The 24,282-nt window shown below is 30.9% G+C and overlaps 1 protein-coding gene across 9 annotated transcripts in view; it reads right to left on the reverse strand.

The window, feature by feature from the left end:
- Positions 1-7,841: 7,841 nt before the first annotated feature.
- Positions 7,842-24,282, reverse strand: part of LOC143236729 (testis-expressed protein 9-like) — a 38,690-nt gene continuing 22,249 nt past the window's right edge. For 8 of the 9 annotated variants that reach the window (XM_076475178.1, XM_076475185.1, XM_076475184.1 and 5 more), the window contains 6 exons: positions 23,765-23,948; positions 19,451-19,533; positions 17,529-17,702; positions 14,504-14,629; positions 10,026-10,160; positions 7,842-8,323 (listed from right to left, as the gene is read on the reverse strand). In XM_076475178.1, the coding sequence (XP_076331293.1) occupies positions 8,243-8,323; positions 10,026-10,160; positions 14,504-14,629; positions 17,529-17,702; positions 19,451-19,533; positions 23,765-23,948 (783 nt within the window). In that variant the 3' untranslated portion in view covers positions 7,842-8,242. The remainder of the gene's footprint in view (positions 8,324-10,025; positions 10,161-14,503; positions 14,630-17,528; positions 17,703-19,450; positions 19,534-23,764; positions 23,949-24,282) is intronic. The other variant, XR_013019731.1, reaches the window with a different exon arrangement.

A 24,282-nucleotide genomic window follows, 5' to 3' on the forward strand; every position in this document is an offset into this window, starting at 1 on the left:
ACAGTTTAGGAGAAGGGGTTTGCATAAAATTTCTGGGTTCCCCCAAGGATAGGGTAAATCGCCGGATCGCGACAATTTGTTTGGTACTATTTAGAAATTAGTCCACGAGTGGTTTAGGCAGTGGCAGATTTGAGGTTGTGTGAGCCAAGGGTCTAATAATTTTTGTGGGATTTACATCATATATAATTCTACATAGAATAAAATTATCAATGAGCCCTAGGCTTGAGTCCCCTCTAGCTCCTACTTAAAAATGTCACTGGGTTTAGGAGAAGTTACGTGACACACATATAGACACTGAATCTTATTATATTGATAATACATTAATCATTTTGTGGACAAAAACTACTTATTTTAGGCTCACACAAACCAAGAAAATGCTCTTGAAAGTATTATTTGACGTTTTACACTAAATCTTTTCTACAATTAACATAAAACACGCACAATTATGCACAACAAAGAAATATTCATATTAGTAAGAAAGCACAATGCAATAAGCTGGCAAACAACGATTTATAAGCATGACGAAGTAGTTTACATATGGTGTAATATACTATATTTAAAAAATTTATGGAATGTGCCCAAAAACGATAAGTTGCAAACTCTCTTTGTTAATTTGAAGATGACCTGAGAAGGTCGAAACGTTGTTCTGTACTTTATTTTAATTAAAGTTTTAATACCCATATCAGCCGTCTTTAGAATACATAGTTAAAGAACATGAAATAATACTTATATAATTTTTACTATAATCTGAGAATATATAATATAATTACCAGTTTCTTTTTCATTCTATTACAAATTTTAAGTTTTACAGTAAAAACAACACTAATGAAAATAAACAAAAATGTACAAGTTTGTAATATGAAAGCAAATCTTGTTTTCTCTCCTTAAAGTCAAAAATTTCCTCTACACATTGTGTTTTGTTATAAACTACATTTGTTGTGTTCTAATTTTATCTATTTGTATGCTAACTAGACTGCTGTGTTTCTCAACCTTTTCGTGTTTCACTCGCCCCTACAACTTTTCACAATAGATTACTCATCTCAATTCGAGAAAAGACAAAACAGTACTACATTGAAATGCAAAATTCTTTATTATGATTCAAATACACATTAAACTAAAATTAGAATACATGCAACATAAAATAAACAAAAATAATAATTGTACTTATCAAACTACAACTAGGACAAATATACTCTTCAAAAAAAGAAACGCAAAAGGCAAAATTTGAGACATATTGTTAACAAGTATATTCCGGGTAGTTCTGTGTGACATGTGTGAAACTTTGCACATTCACTGCTGAACATCCAAAGTCTGCAAATGCGAAGTCCACGCTCACTAGTTGACGTTTAACGTCACTCAACGTCAATAATGAGTATGCCCCCGTGAGCATCAATAACTACTTGGCATCTCCTGCCCATGGAAGCAATGAGATGACGAATCACATCCCGTGGAATGGCTGTCCACTCAGCCTGAAAAGCTGCTGCAAGCTGAGGTAGAGTCTGCGGTTGAGGTTGTCGCCGTCGCAGCCGTCTGTCCAACTCGTCCCAAAGATGTTCGATGGGGTTTAAATCTGATGATCTGGAGGGCCAGGGAAGAACGTTGATGTTGTGGTGTCTCAAGAAGACAGTGGTGAATCGGGCTGTGTGAGGACTGGCGTTGTCATGTTGAAAAACGTCATTGACATTCACCATAATGGGTTGCACATGGGGCCTAAGAATCTCGTCAACGGTTGCGTACGGTCTGATCGGAAATCCTACGCAGCCCTGGTATGGTATGGTTGGTACTAAAAATCTATAAAACATGTAGTTAGTTAGTTATCACCATTAGATTCCATCTAGGAAATAGGGCCGCAATCGCTTGCGGATTCTTCAACAAGTATTTAAGTGAATAGGTTGTTGGCCCACTGCACCGAGCCGTCCCTAATTTAGTAGTGTAAGTCTAAAGGGAAGACAGCTAGTCATCACCACCCACCGCCAACTCTTGGGCTACTCTTTAACCAACGAATAGTGGGATTGACCGTAACATTTTAACGCCCCACGGCTGGGAGGGCGAGCATGTTTGGCGCTACGCGGGCACGAACCCGCGGATTACGAGTCGTACGCTTCACGCGCTGGACCATGCCAGGCCATAAAACATATATTAGACCTGTAATAGATTATGCAGCTCCAGCATGGATAATTGTAAGCAATAAAATAATTAAAACCAAACTACAAACAATCCAAAACACACTCCTGACAACTGCATACAGAGTTCCAAGAACTATATCATCTCAGTTCATTCACAAATACTTGAACATACCAACCATACCAGATAGACTCCGACATAGTACAATAATGTACTTTAATAAGAATTGGATGAAAAACGAATTACTACGCGAACTAAACAGGTACCTCATACAGGATGAAGCTTGTCCTAAATATCTCTCCCCAGTTAACTTATATTTTAAATATAAAAATAAAAATATATATATTAAATAATAAAAATAAAAATATATATACATATATATATGTATTAAATAATAATAATAAAAAAATGCCACCAACAAACTTATATTCTGCCGATAGAATAAAATAATCAATATATATGAGCCACAATACATGGACATTGCCCTGAAAAGGATCAAAATAATATTCAGTTCTACAATTATAAATACCAATCCGTCAAGAACATAAGTACTGGGAGGAGGAAGAGGTCATAGAGAACCTGACCCTCCAGGGTATGAACTTTTCTTACCCAAACACCGACAGATATTCAAAGCAAAGCTACACGAGGGCTATTTGCGCTAGCTTTTCATTATCTGGCAGTGCAAGACTACAGGGAAGACAGCTAGTCATCACCGCCCACCGCTAACTATTGGGCTACTCTTTTACTGATGAATAGTGGGATTGACCATTACATCTACCCCATTATTCTCATTCACCTTGATTCTGATCATGTTAAACTTGGGTTAGCCATTCATTTAGTTGAGAAACACTGAACTAAAAAAAAAAAAGTGGCTGAGCAGGTAAAATGAATGCTCTATGAAATAGTAATTTTTCCTAAAATTTTACTTGACATGCTATTGCTATTTTAAAAAAAAACAATAACACAACTTAACGTTGCAGGAATTTTATTTAAAGAAAGAGAACACGATAGTTACCTGTTATTTCTAACAGGGGTGTCAGAAATAAACGCTCCCCTTTAACCCCACACTTGAATTTTTTTTACAATTGTTATTATTTTTCCTTTCGTAGATTTATTTCTTACACTCGTGTTAGTTGGCACAAAGCTGTGAATAAGGTAAGAAAGAATGGAAAGATCTTGGCATTGAGGAAATTCTTGTTCATTATGGCTGTTGGTTTAATTTCAGTTGAAGATACAATGCAGCAACAAATACAAACTTAGACTATGTCCAAAAACATCACTTCCAGCATGTATTGCTTTTAAAATAATATTTAAAATTTTAGAGATGTTAAAAGAATGACTTACAAAGATTAAACCATCAAGAGATGGAAGCTTTTTTTCAGAAGGGATGAAACCTTAGGGTCCAAAGCCCATAAGAATTTAGATGTGGGGAAGGACCAGTAGTAGAAAACCTGTTTTGTGCCCCAGCTATAGCAGGAAACATCATAGTTAAAAAAACAACATGATATAATCTTGCAGGTGTGAGTATGTAGGTGTTCTGTGCTCTTTTATTTTCAATACAAATGTTATGGTGATGTGTGCTAAAGGAGAGCACTTGTAATTGCATGGAGGGAAACTATGATTTTATTTTTTGTGACTTTGTTGTAATATTTAAGGGTAAGCATGATAAATCTATCTCTTAAAGTTGGGAGGTTGCTAATTTTATGCAGGTATTTTACAGGAGTGAAGTTTGGAAGTCTTAAGGCTAATATCATTGCTCTGTTTTGTTGCACTTGTAGGATTTTATATTTTGACATGATGGGTATTATTTGACAATCATATTCTATGAGATGGCATGTAAATGTTTTATATATTTTATCGATGTTTCCAACGTGCAATCTGCAATTTACACATTTATTGTATGTTTGTTTGTTTTTTTAATTTTGCATGAAGATACACGAGGGCTATTTGCACTAGCCATCCTTGATTTAGGACCGTAAGACTAGAGGGAAGGTAGCTAGTTATTACCACCCAACTGCCAACTCTTGGGCTACTCTTTTACCAATGAATAGTGGGATTGATTGTACATTATAACATCCCTATGGCTGAAAGGGAGAACATATTTTGTATGTTGGGGATTCGAACCCCGACTTTCATATTACGAATCAAGCACCTTAACCATCTAACTCTTTTACTGATTAAAGTGTGTATGTTTTGGATATGTTTATTCGGTGCTAGATGTCTATCAAAGGCAATATCTAGAAATTTAATATCGTTATTCATTATTATTTCTGTTTGTCTTAAATTTAATTTGATTTTAAGAGTTTTCATAGGTTTTTGGAAAAGAGCAATGGCTTGTGTTTTTGTTGGGTTTAATAAAACCCACCATCTGTTAAATTTAGTGACTTCTGAACTTTCATTGTAGCATTACCATTCCTCATCTGTCATTCATCCCTTTTAAACTTTCATCTGTTTGTAGTAGAAAAAAGGTGCCAATAGTTTACATTAACTCATATAAAATCAACACAGAATCTTGATGTAACTTACTTATTCTAACACTTGCTTATGTAAGAGACCAAGCACTCTCTAAAGGTTGTATAACTCCATCTTTCAACATCTATTGTATTTGAGCAGTGGATACATTCTTACTGCTCCATGCAAGCCAGTGCAATGTTGTTTTTTTATTATACATACATTACCAGTATGCATGGTTGTAGTGAGTGATTGTTGTTTGAACCAACTAATTCACAAGTACATCAACACATTCAAACAAAAATTCACAAATTTGTTTTCACTGAATTGGATCTAGAATGTTTGCACAATTCTTCAAACACATCATCATATGTTTATAGTTGAATACTTTTTGGCTTTTGCACAATAGATGCAACCAAGCATCAGTGTGAGTTACTGCATCTGTAAGTATTCTGACATGAAGTTGGATAACCATAATTACAAAATAACACCAGGACTTCACCCTCATTTCGACAGATAAATGCTTATCTAATACTGCCTCCTTCCTGAGCAGGTAACACTTCACTTCAGTGTCACTTGAGCAGATAAAAAGGGGAAACTTTATTCAGTTTTCTTACCACCTCAGTGTTTTTCTTCCTGAAGGTTACATTAAAATAAATCCTTAAGTTAATTTCGAAATAGAAAGAAAAATTCTTAAATGTTTAAACTACAAGTTTAATAGAAAGCAAACTCAAAATCTCTCAAAAGTCTAAAATAACTTTAAGTAACCACGTAAGTAAGTAAAAGTTCTCTATCAACAGCAAATGTCAAAATTAAAAGACTCATTATTCTTGTTTAAAAACCAAAACAAAAAACACACAAGTTGAGAGATCCTGTGATCTTCTCCAAGTTAAATCTTACAGAAACAAACATGGCTTTAAATACAAAACCATAATATTCCTTTTCCTTCCTCTTTGATAACACAAAAGATCTAAAATCCTGTCATTTTTTAATAAAGTAGGGCCAGCTTCACATATGATTCAGCAGACAATAGTGTGAACTTTATTTACCATAAATTCATGGTGACTAAACCCACACTGGAGCCCAACCCTGACCAGCTCATCATTCATACATCTGGAACAAAAAGCAAAATCATAGTATTCTACTGGAAAATGTTCTGTTGAGAAATGGCACTGACTGTGCTAGATTTCTGGTTAGACACTCAAACCCGAGACCTAGATTGCAGGTCTGGAGATAAGTCATCAAAACCCTGAAAATATCAAATTCCATCAATACCACAGGCCATAACAGAGAACTCAAAATATTCATTATTCACAATGTCATCCTTGGCAAATGTTAACATAGGGATCTCTATCTTCTGCAACAGACCCATACCCAGGATCAGTGGTCACTAAAGCCAGAAATCTTGATGACTCCCCTTAAAAGCAATCACCAACAATCCCACATTTCTGTAGATTCTGATTCTAAAGTAAAATTTCCAAGATCAAGCTACTAAATGAATAGAGACTTGGTCATCCTCAATAATGAAGCTTTGAGCAGAACTAACATAGATGCAAAAGACATCAGTAAATGCAAGGGAGATTATCCACCAGATTGCTGCAGCCAAACTCTGTACTTTAGGATCTACTGATGGGACTAAAAAAAAAAGTTTGAGAGTTCAAACTACAAATAACTGTATCTATATTAATCACAAAGCTACATAATGGGCTATATGTGCTGTGCCACCCTGAGTACTGAAACCTAATTTTTAGTATTGTAAATACTCAAACTTGCCACTGGGGACATGTGTATATACACAAGTGTTGAGTAGCTTCCCATGAACTTCTGATGAAGATAAAGTTTTTAATTTTGTTCAAGATATCATTATAATCACTAAGTTATATATATATTCATGCATATCATTGTGTTATCATTTTATAATTTTAGTGTGCCTTACTTTCTGTTACTTAGCAATAGTTGAAGGGTTTATTTCACTGTTTTTGTCCTCATGAATTTTACATTTAGGGTAAAGGGATCATTTTGTATACGTGTAACATCACTGTTAAAGAGCATCTTGCTTGTTTTGTGTCAATGTTAAGGGATATATACCATTCCAATTAGTTTTATAAAGTAAAAACTGTAAGATGCTATGCTGATGATGTTTGAGTATTTCATGCTACTTTTGAATTTAATTTTACAAAAGTTGCATTTTGTGATTTGATTTTTGACATGTTCATTTTGTAATTTCAAGTTATTGTTAATAGTCTTAATTTCACATTTAAATCATGATTTTTGTTTGAGATTTTTTTTTAAACTTGATTTTGATATTGTAACCTGTATTATGACTTAAGGTTATGTTCTTTGTTTCCTTCCGAAATGTTGTACAATTGTTTCCTGGAGTGATAGTAAGTTACTCTGGTTTCTTCTCCAATGTGAAACCTTATTTCACTGGATTTTAAATTTATGGACATCATAGTTGGCCTAAAGGTAAAAAAGTGGGAAAGTGTGATAAGTAGGCATACTATGTGTTTTCTATCCATTTATTTAATTTTTTATTATTAAGTTTTTAAAAATGTTCATGCATACTGTTTATTGTCATTACAACAAAATGTTGATCAAGAAAAGCCATTAAAGAAAGATTTATGTAAAATTGCTAACTATTTGAAGGCAGACAGTGATCTTTTCAAATGGTGCATTAGGTGATACCTTGAGGTTTTAATTTTCTTATGTTTTGATAGAAATAATCTATTTAAAACACAGCATTTCATACACAAAATAATAAAAACTTCTTGGGCACATAGTGCTATGTTTCAAAGTTGCATTAATTAAGTGGAAGTCTCAAACAAATAAAATTGAATGTTCTGTTCTGTTTTTAATTTTTCAACAATTTTATTCTCGTTTGGAATTTTTTCACATGATTGTATCATATATTCTTAGTTCTACATTAGCTGACCCACATATTTACTAAATATATTTGCTTCAACATTTATTTTTCAATTCACTTATCATTTCTACTAATTTTACACTGTGTGTTTATAAAGCTAATGCTGACCCACAATGGAACTCTTTTTAGTTAATAAATTAGTGTATTTTTTATAACATACATTTACTACAATCTCATAAGCTTTGGAATATCTGTTGTTGACAACAGCATGTTCCTGCAAACCTTGATAGAGGTAGCATGTGTTGTTTTCCATATAAAACAGTGTATCTATGCAGTCTTTGTTACAAGTGTTTAAACAGATATGCTGTTCAAACATATACAATAAAGAACAAAAAAAAAACAATTTTTCGTTTTCAGTTTATAACTTAACTAGTTTTAATTGCAATACAATTATCTACACAAAAATATTTTGTAGTGTGGTGTGTGTAAAAAGTTTCATTTAGTTTGAAAACCATTAATAATTTAATGATGTATGGCTTCTTAATGTATTAGCACTATACAATATATGTAAATTGCATTTCACAAAGCTCAATATGAATACATTGTATATTATGAAAGTGGAGAAAATATTTTGTATATCTACCTATAAAATATAATGCATAAGGAAATAAGCAATATGCTAGATTTTAAGCAATAAGTATTGTAATACACTTTTGATAAAACTTAAAAATGTCACAAAATATACATACATAAAAACACAAAAATTATATTCCAGTACACTTCATAAACTTCTAATTTCTATATTCAGGGATGACTTTCCCACTCTAATGCTTTCATGAATTCCTTTTCTGTGAACTGGAGAGCTTTTGCTGCTTCAAGATGCATCTGGAAAGACAAAAATATATTAAAAAATTTAAACTGATAATGTCTTATAGGGCTTTATTGTAAGAAACTTTTTAGGTTGTCCTTCATACAACCTGACCTATATTAGAAGTTGCCCAAAGGGCTATATTGGTTGTCTTTTAATAAAATAAAAATGTGTATAAAGATGGTTTTACATCTTATTTAGTTCCAAAAAGTACAATTAATGTTTAGTTGGCAATTCTGTTTCTTTATCCAACTAATTTTTGATTCCTCACTTCTCAGGATGTTTAATTACATTAGAAGAATAAATACAAACCATTCATGACAACAAGAAACTTACTTGAAGTAAAAATGTATTCTCAAGATGGCTGATACGAGTATTGAAACTTTAATTAAAATAAAATACAGAACAATGTTTCAATGACCTAATAAGGTCAAAAACAGCATTACTAGCCAATAACAAAAGCAAATGTTTCCTAATATTTTCAGCCCTTTGTAATGGATTTTATTACTATATCTCTTGTTCAAAGTACAATCTTTTTTAAATAAACAAGTGAACCAAAACATAATTTTATGAGGGGTTCAAATTTTCAAGTTAATAATTACAGATTTTACCAATGATTTTAACTGAGTATCAAAGTCAACAACATGTGTGTTTTGTGTGCATGGATAAACTTACAGTAGACTATGATGCTGTTTTAAGTAAGGGTCTGTTCTAAGGCACTAATCATCTGTCATGTGACACGAGAGTTTAAGTTGGTCATTAGATGGAGAAAGTTTTCAATCACCTCAGACAACCGAGCAACCATTAAAATTGAGTCTGAATTCCTACATATGTAACTTCTTTTTCTTGTACGACACATAAGGGAAATATATAAAGTGCTACAATATGCAAAGTACACATGGAGTCACGAAAAGATAGGTATAAGTTGTGGCACAAATTATCACATCATAGATTTAAGTTCAATAAGCTAATTTTGAAGAAAATACTTTGAGGTATATTAATCACACTAAGTACTACTTAATCAAGGAATTTGAATAAATAAAAATTTGTTAATTTATTTAACTAAAAAAAGCAGAAATTTCAGATTGAAATGTATGATGCCTACTTTATATTGAGGAATCCTAAAACTATATTTTACCAATCCATTGCAAAAACAAACAAACAATATTCCTTTTTTGGTCTTGTTTGCTTAGTTTGGGCTAAACTCTTGTTTGCATTATCTTTAACATTTATTTCATATGACAATATTATTAGAAAAATTTGAAGATTTATATTTCTCTTGATTCATGACCTGAGATAAACTTTTTTGTTGAAATCTAGCATGGCACAATTTTAATTATTTCTTTCTTCTTTAAATATGAGAATGTTCAAACTTTCATTATTTTCTTACTCCTTTTATTCATGTTTTAAAGTGTAGTTGTTGATGAAATAAGCAAAATTATTACAAAGTATTTAAGAAAACTTAAAATAACCTTGCTGTACAAGCCAGTAAGTTCCTTATTTGGTTATAGTAAATTTTATTTGCATTTATATTAATTAAAACTAGTTCATCCAAGTAGGAGATACACTCGTATAGCCTCTTACATTATACTGGTTTTAACAAATATTTGTAGTTGTTTTTCACATGGCTTGGAAAAACTCATAAAAACTATATGCAAAAATACATTATTTTAAATGATAATTATCTTTGAAATAAAAATATAACTTAAAAATATATACCTTTTGTTTTTTAAGGATATCAATAAGTTTCATCTGTTTTTTAAAAGCTTCCAGTAACTGTGCTTTCTGTTTTTTTAGTAGTTGATTACTTTTCTTCAAGTCTTCTAAGTTTTTATTCCTTACTTCATTAATTTCCTGTGAAAGACAAAAAAAAAGTTACAATATATTCAGATCACAAATACCACTGAAATTATCTATGATACAGTAACAGAGACTATACCAGAGACACTGACATAGCTTGAAGACTAAATTTCAGCTATTTAAATCCATACACTTGTTTCATTTTGACATTTTCCGTTTCAATGTTGAACATACTAAATTTTGTTTATATCTGTTTTTTTCTGCAGAAAGTAAGAGAGAGAAAACTTGTAATCTCTCACGAAAAGTCTAAAGCCTTAATTAACAGTTTTATCTTCCTGTGTAAAATAATGTAGTAAAATATACTTTCACAGAACATTATTCATATTTATCAAAGCATACACACACACAAACACGTGTGTGTGTGTATAAATGATGCAACTCATTTGTTTATAGTAATAAAAATAGATGCTATTTTACTTCTGTACACTTTTGTTCATGACATTTATATGATGAAATTTGGTTAAATGAGCAACAACTGCCTGTTGTGGAAACACAAGAGTAGAAGGCATTGTATCTAAATTCTTCCACCTTTCTTCTTCAGGCCAGTATGTGTGTGTGCGTGGTGTTGTCAGTCTTTATTGGTATTCTAGTAGACTGTGGTGGGTGTTTTATGGCACCACCAATGCCATCCATTTAACGAGATTTCATCATGAATATTCTGTACAAACAATCTATCAGAGAAAACATTTATATGGTTAAACAGAGCAAGATATTTCTAAGTCAAATGAATTGTTTCCCCAGTTACTTTTTACACTTACAAACCACACCCATTTAATATATATATGTACATAATGAAACTCTTGTTACTGATGGTTAGGAAATTTTCAGTGAATTGCTTTCACAATCAGGATTGTTTTCATGTAATTAATAAATTTTGATTATGCATGGGCGAATTGCTTCAACCATACGTTTCAGTTCAAATAACTATGAATGTGAAGGTTGATCAAACTTCAATCATAATAAATGCAAAGTGATGCATGTGGGATATCATAAGTTGAATTATAAGTATAATTTTCATTGGAATAACCTTAACAGTGTTATCAAAACAAAATATATTGGAGTTCTAATTTATTAGTCTTAAATTGTTCAAGCAGTGTGTTGTTGCTAGAATTTTAGGTTGTATCTAAAGAAATACTGAGTATATGTTGAATGAAGTGACAATGTCATTGTATAGGACACTGGTTAGGCTAAATGTGGAGTACTTCATTCAGTCTTAAGCTCTTTACCTAAAGAGGAATATTTAATTGTTGGACAAAAGTGTACTACAATTACAACCGGGATGAAAATGTTGTCAGATGAGAAGAATTTCTTTGAATTTATTTTTCTTGAAAAAAAGAAGAAATAGAGGGAATCTGATTAAGGTGTTTAAGATTTTTAAGTGAATTAATAGTGTTGAGGAATCATTGTTTTTTGTATTTAATGATGAGAATGGTAAGACTAAGTGGCAAAAACATAAATTTTGGCTGGATAGAAGTTATCTTCAGCCAAAACATCTATATTTTTCTAAGAATGTGGTTGGCCTTGAAAATGAATTGCCTTCAGATGAGATACATTTAAGGGCATTTTAGGGAAACACAGATATATATTTAAATGATAAGAGCTGGCTCTGAGTTTTTTTTAGTGCTTAGTTTCATTCAGTGAAGAGAATGGCCCAGATGGACCAAAAATATCATTGTTGTCCTTTAATATTATGTTAAAATACTAAAAAAAAACTTGTTAATAATGCACAGCAATAAATTTTACATAAATCATTAAACTGAATAAAACAAAAGTTGTATAAAATCATTCAATCAAAATTGTCTTTTACAAATTCTTAACTGTGTAAAACTTTACAAGTGAAGAATATCTCAACCATTTACAATGCCTCTCACTTGCAGTCATCCCTTATTTATATAAAATCCAAAACTGACCACAAAAAATCAATTTCCAAAAAAACAGTACACTGTTTCAAGTTATAAGATTTTGAGTCAGATGAGAAAAAAATACCAGCTCCTACATTACCCAGTTTTCAATAAGAAATAAAGAAACCTTTTTGCTGAAAATAGTAGTTATTAGACCGTGTTAGAGCTATTCTTTAGTTTTTGGTTTTTCATCAATATCACTGCCTGTCACCTGTTTGCTAGGTATTTCATATCAGGTGAATGATATTAATGTCTATCTATTAGATAGGATAGCTAAATATGTTTGTTAGTTAAATGTTTGTTTATTTTTTAATTCTGCATAAAGGTACACAAGGGCTATTTGCACTAGTTGTCCCTAATTTAGCAGTGTAAGACTATAGGGAAGCCAGTTAGTCATTACCACCCAATGCCAACTCTTGGGCTACTTTTCTACCAACAAATAGTGGGATTGACTGTCACATTATAATGCCTCCATGGCTGAAAGGGCAAGCATGTTTGGTGCGACGGGATTGAACCTGTGACCCTTGGATTACGAGTTGAATGCCTTAACCCAACTGGCCATGCTGTTCTAGTTAAATAATACTTATTAATTTAATACTCTTGTCACAGGCTTAGTTGAACTGAGAGAGTCTGTAACCCTAAATTGAACTATGTAATTTCTATACAATAAATTGAAATATATTCTGTGTCTCTTCATAGAATTTCTTAAGCTTTTAGCTCACCTCACATTAAAAACCTTCTGTACACAAAAGATCAGAAATTTTAAGGAAGTATTTTCACTCTAAATATACATAGTAAAAGTGTTGAGTGCTCTGAATAAACAATGATTTTAATGTTAAGATTAAAAATACATACTTTTCTTTACCTGAAAATAGTCAAATTTCACTTGCATAATCTTTATCACCTCCTAAATAAATTTCAAAAACTTTTTCTACAAAACTAGCTCTTATTTTCTCTACCCTATACAAGGGTATACAAGGCCATTTAATTTGACTGACCTTTCGAAAGTGTTCGGGTTATGGGGTTTTTATTTATTTCTAAAAGCTTGTAACATTATACATTTGTTTCTATTTAAATTTTATTCTTTTAGTGCCATTTGAACCATTTTTAACTAATTAAACCACCACACAAATTGTAAATCACTCTCTGAACATCTAGCTCATGTTACCATATTGAATTACAAATTCAAGAGCTGCTCATGAACATACCTTGTAAAGGGTTTTCATTATTATGTTTCCATATTGTACCTAATTTAACCTAAAAGGTTTTATTTTTTACATGTTGTATAGTTACTCTTGTAATAATAAATAAAGAATGCATGTCAAAACAAAAAACATACATCACTAGCCTTTGTCTTTTATTTATTTTTTTTGCTGTCAACTGCTGATAAAACTTAACCCTTCTTATTTATACTAAAGGTACTACTGCATTAAATATTTTTTGTGTAATGAAATAATACATCTATGTTCATAAATAACACGTGAAAAACAATCAACATCTCAAAACTATTGCAAGTTTTCTGGCTTTCTAACTATGCATCAAGAGCCATTAAAAATTCAGCTAAGCTCAATGATATATTTCCTGTAGCAATAAAGTTTGAACTGGAAGTAAAATAGACAATTCTCTTTACAGAAAACCATGTAATAAAATAATTAATTTGATAGATTAAAACTTTGGCTTTCTATTGGTTATACATAATATAGTATTAAACATCAAATACAATTATTGACAGAGAGGATGTGACTAGTGGGTATGGCAAAAATGGTTTGATTTTCTGTTTTATGGGTCTATAACCAAATAAAATTGAAGGCTATAATAAATATGCTTTGCCTTAGTAATAAAAATATTATAATGAGTCTCTGTGTCTTGTTACAACAAAGCAACATCCAGCTATCTGTTGTGTCAAGGAAAGGAAACAAACCCCTGATTGTAGCAATGCAAATCTAAAAGGTTTACCACTGTCTCATGAGGGTGCATTATAATTAATACTTTATGTTAAATTCTATACTTTTTAGGAGTGATAAATAAATTAGAGAAGATGGGATACTTATAGAACAAATGTGATAATTTTTATAGATGGAGAAATTAAAATTTGGATTATTAGCTTTGTTTTGATGCTCAGTTTATTTGTACAATGATAATAAAATAGTTTAATTAGATTTTGAATGTAACTCAATAAAACCTCATGACATGAACAGAAAAGTATGCCAATAAGGAAAGAGTCAATAATGTTGTGAATGATAAAGACAAGTTCACTATATCGGATCAGTTAATCTAAGCATTCAATAATAGTTCATATTAATGATATGAATACTTACATTATACATATTATCAACTAAAAATAACTAGTAACTGAAATGTATAAAAACATCTGGAGTTTTACTGACACCAGAAAGTTGATTCTTTTTGGTTTATGACCTAATCATGAGTACTAGCCTTTATCTTGCCTCTTTCTTGCTGTAATTCACTCTTATACTTTTCCAAAGCATGCTTCAGTTGTGTTTCCGTGGCTTTCTTTGCCAAGTCAGCTTGCTTTTTATCATGTTTGATTGTTTCTAATTCCTAGTTTGGAAGAAAAAAGTATAAGTACAAGTTTTTGAATACCCACTTTCAAAATGTGCTTGGATTTAAATCCTATCACCCAACTTCACAAAATATAAAATCCAAGTTCTTTGAGTTGGGTAGTCAATCACGTAATAATGCAATTGCATTAAAAATCATAACAAACAGTAACACACAGAAAAGTTTAAATGATAGAAAAAGAAGAAACATTTAGATGAAAGTTTTGTATGTGTCATATTTTAGACATTAAGGACTAAACAAAAATAATATATGTATTTATGTTAACACATCAATATCAAAGCATGTAAAAACATGCTCATATACCAAAGTAATATTCTTAGCTAATTTTTTCTCATAATAAATCTTTGTATTAAGGAAAGTTCATTTCACATGTGAAGCATCACACAAGTTTCACACTAGAATGCGCATGAAAAAGATAAGCATATGTTGTTACTATTGACCCTTCACATCTAGACGTGGCTCTTTTGAACACGAATCCATAAACTATAACTCAAATTATAATATTATCCAAAAGTTATTTAAATCAAAAAAGAAATATTTATAAATTATCATTGTTAATTTTTTGTAACATAATGCTTCTCAGCTACAAATTCTCTAATTTCAACAGTTTCCAATCAATTAGAAGCACAAACTACACATGATAACAAATAAGAACCAAAAATTTGAGATTCCAAACTTCTTGACTTTTTGAGATACAGTTAGAGGCCTTTTCCCTTCTCTCTGCCTTTCAGGACATTTTACTAATTATTTTTAAATAGTTAATGGACATGTTTAAAACCAACTGAAATGGCACATTCTTCTTTACATAAGGCTCATTAGAGCCCATAAAAAACATCTCAGATGTATTAAAGAGTTTTCTTGAGCTATTTATACCTTACTTGGAAAGCAGGATAAATGAAAATAGTTTTGGAATATTCTACTCTAATGATTGATGTATTTTTTGCATTATAAAATACATATTTGAAAGGTACACAAACTCTCCTTTGGACAGTCAAAGTCTTGAGCCTCAGTAAATTTTTATGAAAGGATGAACACAATTACTACAAACTCTTGCTTTTATATATTACACACACATATTTTAAAATAATAATCTAAAAATTTAATGTTGAAACTTCCCAGCTCAGTCTAACAAAACTTCAGTAAAATCAACAATCTCAAATTTATTGAGTCGGAGTGCACGTGTAACACTTTATATAAGTTGCATTAGAAACAGCTTATAGACTTATGCTGTAATTTATTGTTTTTGATGAAATATAATATTGTTTCTATGGTACAAGGTATAAAAATAAAAGCAAAGTTAAAATGAAAATCAAACGTTTACAGTTGATACATTTATTAAACATATTATTTTCTGTGTACTATTTAATATAATCTTGCCACATTTTCTAATAATAAAACTAATTCAGAATTAGATTAAACATTATTTTGCATTGCTTCACAGGTGAGGGATCAGTCAATTTGACTACGTCTGTGAATTGAGGCTGTACCTTCTTAAAGAGTGAAGCCTCCCACTTTTCAAATTTGCTTAAGCTATTTACAAATCAAACACCTTGACTAGACAGGATCCTGGCAACAGTGTATTGCCTACACTGGAAAAAGTGCCAGTAACTGTGTCATAAATTGAAGACGTTACACTTTATTTCATTTGTGTTCCTTTAATAATAAATTTCTGATTTTTAACTTTTAAACACCACAAATATTTGGTTTATGCTGTCACATTTTTCCTGTATGCTTACCTTCCAATGTGACCTCTTTAAGAATATTATGCCCAAAGTCTTAAGATATATTAAATAAAGTTCTTCTCTTGGTCCAAGTACAGAGGTGACAAGTGGTGCCTTGATTTTTTGTGCTAATCCAGCTTTGTGTTGGAGGGTGTTTGACTCTTAACTATGCAATCTTCTACTGTAATAAACCTGAAGTTCTAAACAAATAATGCATATTTCAATTGGTTATTGAGTACTTTCTGCCTATCAGGCAAAATTCTTCTATCCACAACATAATATTTATCTCATGACCAAATAAGCACAAGTCACAAATGATGTATTAATTTGTCCCAGAGTACTTGATTTACATATTTCCAACTCTGAATAATGCTTACAAAAGGTGCTGCAATACAAAAGACCAAGGGAGAAATAAACAAATTCCATTTTTCTAACTGTGATAAGGCTAAGTAATATATATAAGTATTTCTCAAAATGGTTTATCTGATTTATGATTCATTTCTTACTCTAGTTACAATAGAACCTACAGTGATAAGCCTAAGTAAGGGTGTCATGCAAGCCTTATTTCAATCACACAAAAATAATGCCAATTATCCTGGAAGAGATAAATGAATGAAAATAATGCTCTGAAATATTGAGAACTTTAGACACATAATTTAATCTTCATTTTCTTACATTCTAAGGCCTTCACAATTCACATTGTTCACTAGCTGACATCAATGTAACAAGGATAAAAAGCAACCTAATCTGAAAAGGTTGTGAGTCAGAAGTTTTCTTACTGGGGGAAAAATTCATCAGCTGTGTATTAAAGGTTCAACCCAACCATCACATTTTCTAACTGAGCACAATCAAACCACAGTTTCTTAAGAAACTCAAACATGAAAATTTTATAAATATCATCAAATTTGCAAAACACTGACTAACAACAGTGCTAATCCATATTTGTGTAAGATGGTGTTTGGCTTTCAACTAGAAAATTTTCAGCAGTAATTACCATAAACTTCCCCTCAAATAAAAATTATGCCATCATTTGTTAAAAAAAGTTGGATGCACAGAATACTGTGCAATATTAAAAGACAAAAAAACAACAACAAAATAAAAAAAACGAATTGTAAATGTACTGAAATACTTTAAAATGCAATTGTAATTTTAATCACCTTTTTCAATGTCTTACATTCAATATCTAAGCAATCAACTTTGGCTTGGAGGTCTTTATTTAAACACTGGCACTTCTCCAACTGCTTCTCCTTCACACTGTTATCCTTAAGATATTTTGCCTTCATTTGTTCTGTTTCTTTCAGTTGTAAATCCAGCTTTTTCACTGATTTTTCCTAAATAAACAACACACACATTTTTCTTGGAAGTCCTGCCACCTCAAATAAATATCCTAATATTTTAACAACCTTCATTAAGACAATAAATTATATGTTAATAATATTTTTCTAATTTGACATCACTAACTTGGAAATACAATAATTATTTTAAAGAATATATAAAACAGTTAATAACTTGCAGTTTTATTCAGTATCATTCAGTTTGTTTTATACAGTCAAGATATAAAACTGAGCTTTTTTCTTTTTTTAAAGTTTAAGAAAAAATCTATGAACTAAAATAAACACCTATTAAATTAAAAGTTCACTTGTTCTAGTACTCAGCAAGTAACATCAAATACTAACTTTTTTTAGGTTTTAATTCTGTAAAAAAAAACTATATCCTAGTGATACTGTTAGATAAACATGACAATTTAGTTTTAAGTTTAATGTGAACAATATAATCTAAATTGTTTACATAGGTCATGTGTTAAAGCAAGTTATCTTTAGAAATGATAGTTATGGTAATTTTCCTTAAGGAGCTTTTTATGAATCATTGTTGTTCAACTACTGTGAATTGATGCCATGTTATTCAAATCTTCAGAAAGTTTCTTGTTACTTAAAGTATTGTTATATCTTAACATTACATAGTTTGCAAAAAAGTTCTAGACATCAGTTGGACAATATATATATATATACACATGTATAGGTAGCCAAGCTAGTACAAAAAAGTATGTCAGTTAAAATAAAAGCTAAACAAAGTTAGTGATAGATAGAGTGAAACAGATCTAGACTGTGTTTGTATTTTCAGCTATAAAGAATGTAAGGTGGCATCTTTTAAAGTATAATAATCCCAGACTGTATTGTAATAACAGAATAGAGAAAAATAATTTGTCTTGTAAATTGGGTTCTAAAGTAACTGAACCAGAATGTGTCAAGTTTTGGCATAGAAGAGAATTATTTAAAGCTCTGTATACAACTGTGGTAACCAAAAGTTATAGTAGAGAGATCAAAGTATCACAGCCCAGTATTGTATAACAAAGTAATAAAAAATAATTTGTCTTGCCAAAAGGTGATCTAAAGTAAGTGAACCCTTCTGCATGCACTCTCACGAAAAAAAAAAAGGCAATTATCTAAAGCTCTGGATACAACTGTGATAACCAACAGTGTAACATTTTTGCACTTATCTGACTTCTTTTGAATGCATTATTTTAAAACAAGTAGACTGAGTGATGTATGTTTATTATTTAAATTTATCATCAATGTCACAGACACCTACTGTAAAGAATTGTGGTATTATATTTTGTTTGAATAAAATGGATGGATACAAGAACTTTATTATTTTTTTTATGTGAGCAGGGAATTCACTCTGAACCTCATCAAAATAAAATCTGTCATAGTTATTACTACTGTACATGTGGCACATGTAAGATAATATAAAAAAGCTTACAAGCTAAAACCTTTCATACAACTGCTAAACAACTATTGATAACAATGAAATAAAATGTGTGTGTGCATGCAGATATTAAGTAGAAATCTGGGAATGCTTATGAGTTAATTCTAAACCTACATTTTTAAATCTTTATCATACACTCCACTGAAAACTGTACATGTAATCAGTAGTCGTAATATATAAACTGAGTAAAAATGTAATAAAGTCACTTCATCAAACAGCTGCTCAATTAACAGATACCTGAGCCCAGTGTTATTGTTTAATAGTGTTAGAGACCATTATCTTACATTTAATGTCACTAACTTTAAATGTATACCATTTCTTTGTAATCTTTTAACAGTTTCCCATGATGATCTTTCAACAGTTGTAGTTCATTCTTCAGGAAACTTATCACTTTTTCTGGAAATAAACAACAGATACTTGGTATGCAAAATGTCATATATACTAAAGAGCAAAAATAAAAATTTATAATTCTATGTTAAAAACATGATTTTGTTTTATATATTCCAGTTTTTAGTTGTTGTTGCTATGGTTTGAGGAAATATCAAAACCTACAAAATCAAGTGATATTTAGTGATGATGTCTCTTCATTACTCTCAGAAAAGGGAGAGCCAGTACCCTCTTTGCCCTCTCTACAAAGTTTTGATTTTATAATTTCACTGCTTTAAATTGAGATTTTAGTGCACAATAGCAACACACTATAAAAAGGTTCTAAACTTAATTAGGCAGATGGGTATAAAAGCCCAACAGATAACATAACGAGACTAAATTCAAAAGTAGATAAGTATGTAAGTTGATCATTAAACTCTTTATTTTCAAAATAACTATATTTGTATCTACTCCTCTTTTCATCATGTCTTTGCCCTCACAGTGTCAAAATGGTTAAAAATTGCTATTCTAATTTTAAAATTTTCCAGGGAAATGGCCAAATCACTCCCAAAACATATTTTATTACACTAAAGATGACCTAGGAAGATTGAAACACTTCTCTGCTTATCAGTAAAAGTGTTAATACCCATACCAGCCATTCTAAGATACATTCCAGCCTATAAACTGTTTTCACCAGTGTATAGCTATACACTGAAAATATATAAATAATAAATATTAAGTTTTCAGTTATCTTGATTTTGTTTTCTCAGAAATATTAGTTTTAAAATTTAAAACTAGATCTAAAGTTGTTTGAAACAAAATTATAACATATAATTACTGAATTAATGATAGAACATTGAATAAAATTTAAATTTTTATCAAACTGATAAAATTTAATCTATTTATAGCTATACCCACAAAGGCATGCTTTTCTTATTTTTTTTCTGAAATAGCAAGTTTACTACAAGATTTTTTAAAATTAAAAATCATTTCCAGTTCAAGTGTTGTGAATAATAATAATAATAAAAACAGTTAAATTACCAAAGAAGCAAGAAAAAGGATGTTCAATTGCTCCTGTGGAAAATTACTCTGTTATTATATACTTAAACTAAAGACTAAAATGACCTTTGGTAAAGAAAATGAAAAATAAACTTTACTCAAAAGAAAATAAACAGTAATTTACAAGATGGCTAACTAAACAAGAGTGCACACATGATCAGCACAATTTCATTATATCTGATGAATCACAAACTTTTACCACCAAATTTAAAAAAAAGGATGGGTCTTTTTTAAACGTTAATGTACCTTTCATGTGTGATTCTATGTGCTTTTATCAGAATTAATTATTTTTTGTATGATATACAAGAGAATAAAACAGATAAGTAAGTAGTCTATTGTAAAAGTACTCTTTCGAGTTGGATATAGCATATGCAAGCAACTCCTACATAATAATTATATAAGGCACACATTACAAATCTTTCTACTTCGTCAATAGATATGTTTAAGAGCAAGAGACTGTCCTTTGCATCTGTTATCATGTTCACAACATAGTTGATGTCTTATTTTGTTGTAACTGGAAGAGCACAATTGAATTATGTCAATAACAAATTCAGTCCTATAATAACACTACACATGCTGTGTAAGAAGGAAAGTAAATACGTAACAGAAAAACCTTTTAAATTCCCGATATAATTTCACAGGTAAAGCAAGTTTTGTTTCAAATATCAATATGTTTTCAGGGATACAGAATATTTTCCAGTTTGCCCCTGAAGAAGAAAGGTTCAACTTTCAAAAGCACTGAGGATATAAGGTTTTTATCATTCTGTATCAAGACTTCCTGAGCCTATGTGTAATTATATCTGAAAGTACCCCAAAACAAACTTTATGTGCATTAAATATGATACTTAAAACATAAGTGGCAATTGTCACTTATACCAGGCTGTACAAGTAATTTTAACTACCTACAGTCTGTTTGCTGTTAAACACAAAGCTGAATAACAAGTTACATGTACAGTCCACACCATTTGGAGAAAAACCCTGAATTGTAGCTTGCTGCTTAGTCACCAAGTAAAGTTTTTATTATATCTAAGTTAACATTTTTGATATTACTCTTTATAATGGAATGTAGTTTTTGTTACAAATAAAAAATGACAACAGTAACAACATCTCATACACATGGTGAAGCAAGAAAAGAAGATTACATAACATACATGCGATAGAGCTATTTTTTGCAATAAACTGAGCAATGTAAAAAAACAAAAAAGATGCCAAATCTCAAAAATAATTTAAGAAGCAGACTTATGAAAACAAACTTAGTGAAACAAGCTAGGATACTTTTAAGTAAATACAGTAACTTTTCTTAACTTACCTTGTATCGAACCAAAGAGTTAACCTCTCTGTAATATACACACTTTGTGAACTTTGGTACATGTAGCTCAAACACTTCCAATTTCATATGATTTAGTATACTCACCTTTATTCTAAGGTCTCACAGTGAAGTCTTTGAAATTAACATATTTCTTATCTGAAATTGTATTTCTGATAGGTACTCACCTTTATACAGAACAAAGCCATCACTTGACACCACTATCATGAAGATTTTTGTGTCTATCACAAATGTTAAAAGCAGCTCTCAGCCATACATGCATTTACGTGTACTGTGCAAGCTTACAATGTAATCACCATTACACTATAGCTTCCACCAACAGCAGGACAACACATCCTTGTGCAGTTATATTCCCATAAGCATGAGCACTGTGACTATGACATGCTCTTGATAAGGCAAAATATACCAGAAATGGAGAGGTTGTATACAGAAGTATCTAACTCAAATATATTTTCAGATAAAGAAAATGTTTACATCTAAAACATCAACTCTTCACAGCACAACAAAGAGGTAGAATTCCACATTTATAAGATGATGTAAGGGTTGGTGTACATGAGGCAATAAAAAGACAGAATTCTCTCAGAAATCATGGTGTGTGTGTTTTCTTATAGCAAAGCCATATCGGGCTATCTGCTAAGTCCACCGAGGGAATTGAACCCCTGATTTTAGCATTGTAAATCTGCAGACTTACTGCTGCACTAGCAGGGGATGGAAATCATGGTATCGAGTATAGAATACCCACAGAGGATGTCATCTACTAGAATGTTATGACATCATTTAGAGACAGATTGCACTGTTCCCAGACAGGGCATATTCTTTGTCATATAAACGTGTTAGAGAGATAAAAAAAAAAAAAAACTTCTGTATGGTGCAGAAGTGGAACATGAGTGTTTGAAGTGATGACGAAATAACAAAGTACCTACTCATAAAATGAAGTGCAAGGAAACAAAATCCCAAATCTGCATTCCAAGAACTCAAGCCCCATCTTGGTTCATTGTTTAGTAATCCAGTAACATTAAATGGATAATGGAGAACCCTCATTACTGATTTCCCCAGCAGTTTGGGTCTGGGAAAAGGGTCTCCTTTTATTCAACATGAAGAAAACGGGGGAGGAAGTACTCTTAAGGTGGAATATTGGAAAAGTGCTCAAACATAAGGTCTTGCAGCTTTTGACTGTGCAAGGTATTACCATGAATAGAAACAGCAGTCACTAGCATGAAGTAGAAGCAGTCTCACATACAGTGCTTCCAATTTTAATTTGTTCCTGAAGTTTGACCTGGAAGGTAAAAAAATATATACAGTTACGAGAGAAAGTGTTCGTACCCCTGCATCGTGAGTAGTTATTTAATGAAATGAAATCAAATGAAATGGCAATTTCATTTAAATACAAATTTATTAGCCTAATATTAATAACCTTTCAAGTTGCTCTGGGGCCTATTAGGCCCCACTTTTCGTAGGAGTGTTAAGTTATTTACTTTAACTTTAAATTAAGAAATTAACTAATGTATAATCATAAAATTTGAATTATAATCCTCAATTTTATACCAAACTGATTGATGTGCATTCATAAAATAGCAGTTCAATAAAATTTTGAATAAAAGGCAATAAATGCAATGACATGACCTTTGAGTAATGACTCATCAGGATAAGGTTAGAGTATCCATATTAAACATCAAAATGCAAAAACAAAAGGTGGTTTTACAAGTACAATGATGTGTCACCTTCTTGTTCAATATGAGTAAAAAATTGGCATAATAATTTGTATAAATGTACATGATTTTCATTAAATTTTAGACTTAAAACTTCTACAAAGGAATGTTACTGTCACTCCAAATTAGCCTAAATGTAAAAAAAAAAAACCTGAAAACCACATACCCTTTCCTAAATGTCCTACATCTTTTTCACATTTCTGGTGGAATAATTCAAGTTCTTCTTCACTAGTATTCAAAAAAGATTGACTCTGAATGTTTTCCAATTCTTTATAAGTTGAGTTTGAGACTCCAGATGTTTGAATATGTTGATTTGTAATACCAGGAAACTTTAAAGCATGCCTTTGATTCTATCAATTGGAAATACATAAAAAAGGGAAAATATCAAACAAAACTAGAATAAACATCAAGCTTTTTCTTTAACATAAATATATACATATGTATCAAATGTGTATTTAAATGTAAGAATAATCTATTTTCAAAAATAAATATTTCTACAATTCAACACTTGGAGATGTAAAATTTATCATTAACCAAGATAGTAAACAATTCTGAATAAAACATAACACTAACAATACTTATCAGAAACTCATCTACACTAGAATATATACCCACTTTATAAGTTTTGTTCCACTTCATTTCAAAGAAAATCCTGTGAAATGTTTTACATTTACACACACTGCA

Source organism: Tachypleus tridentatus, chromosome 13 (assembly GCF_004210375.1).
Source record: "Tachypleus tridentatus isolate NWPU-2018 chromosome 13, ASM421037v1, whole genome shotgun sequence".
Classification (NCBI taxonomy): Eukaryota; Metazoa; Arthropoda; class Merostomata; order Xiphosura; family Limulidae; genus Tachypleus; species Tachypleus tridentatus.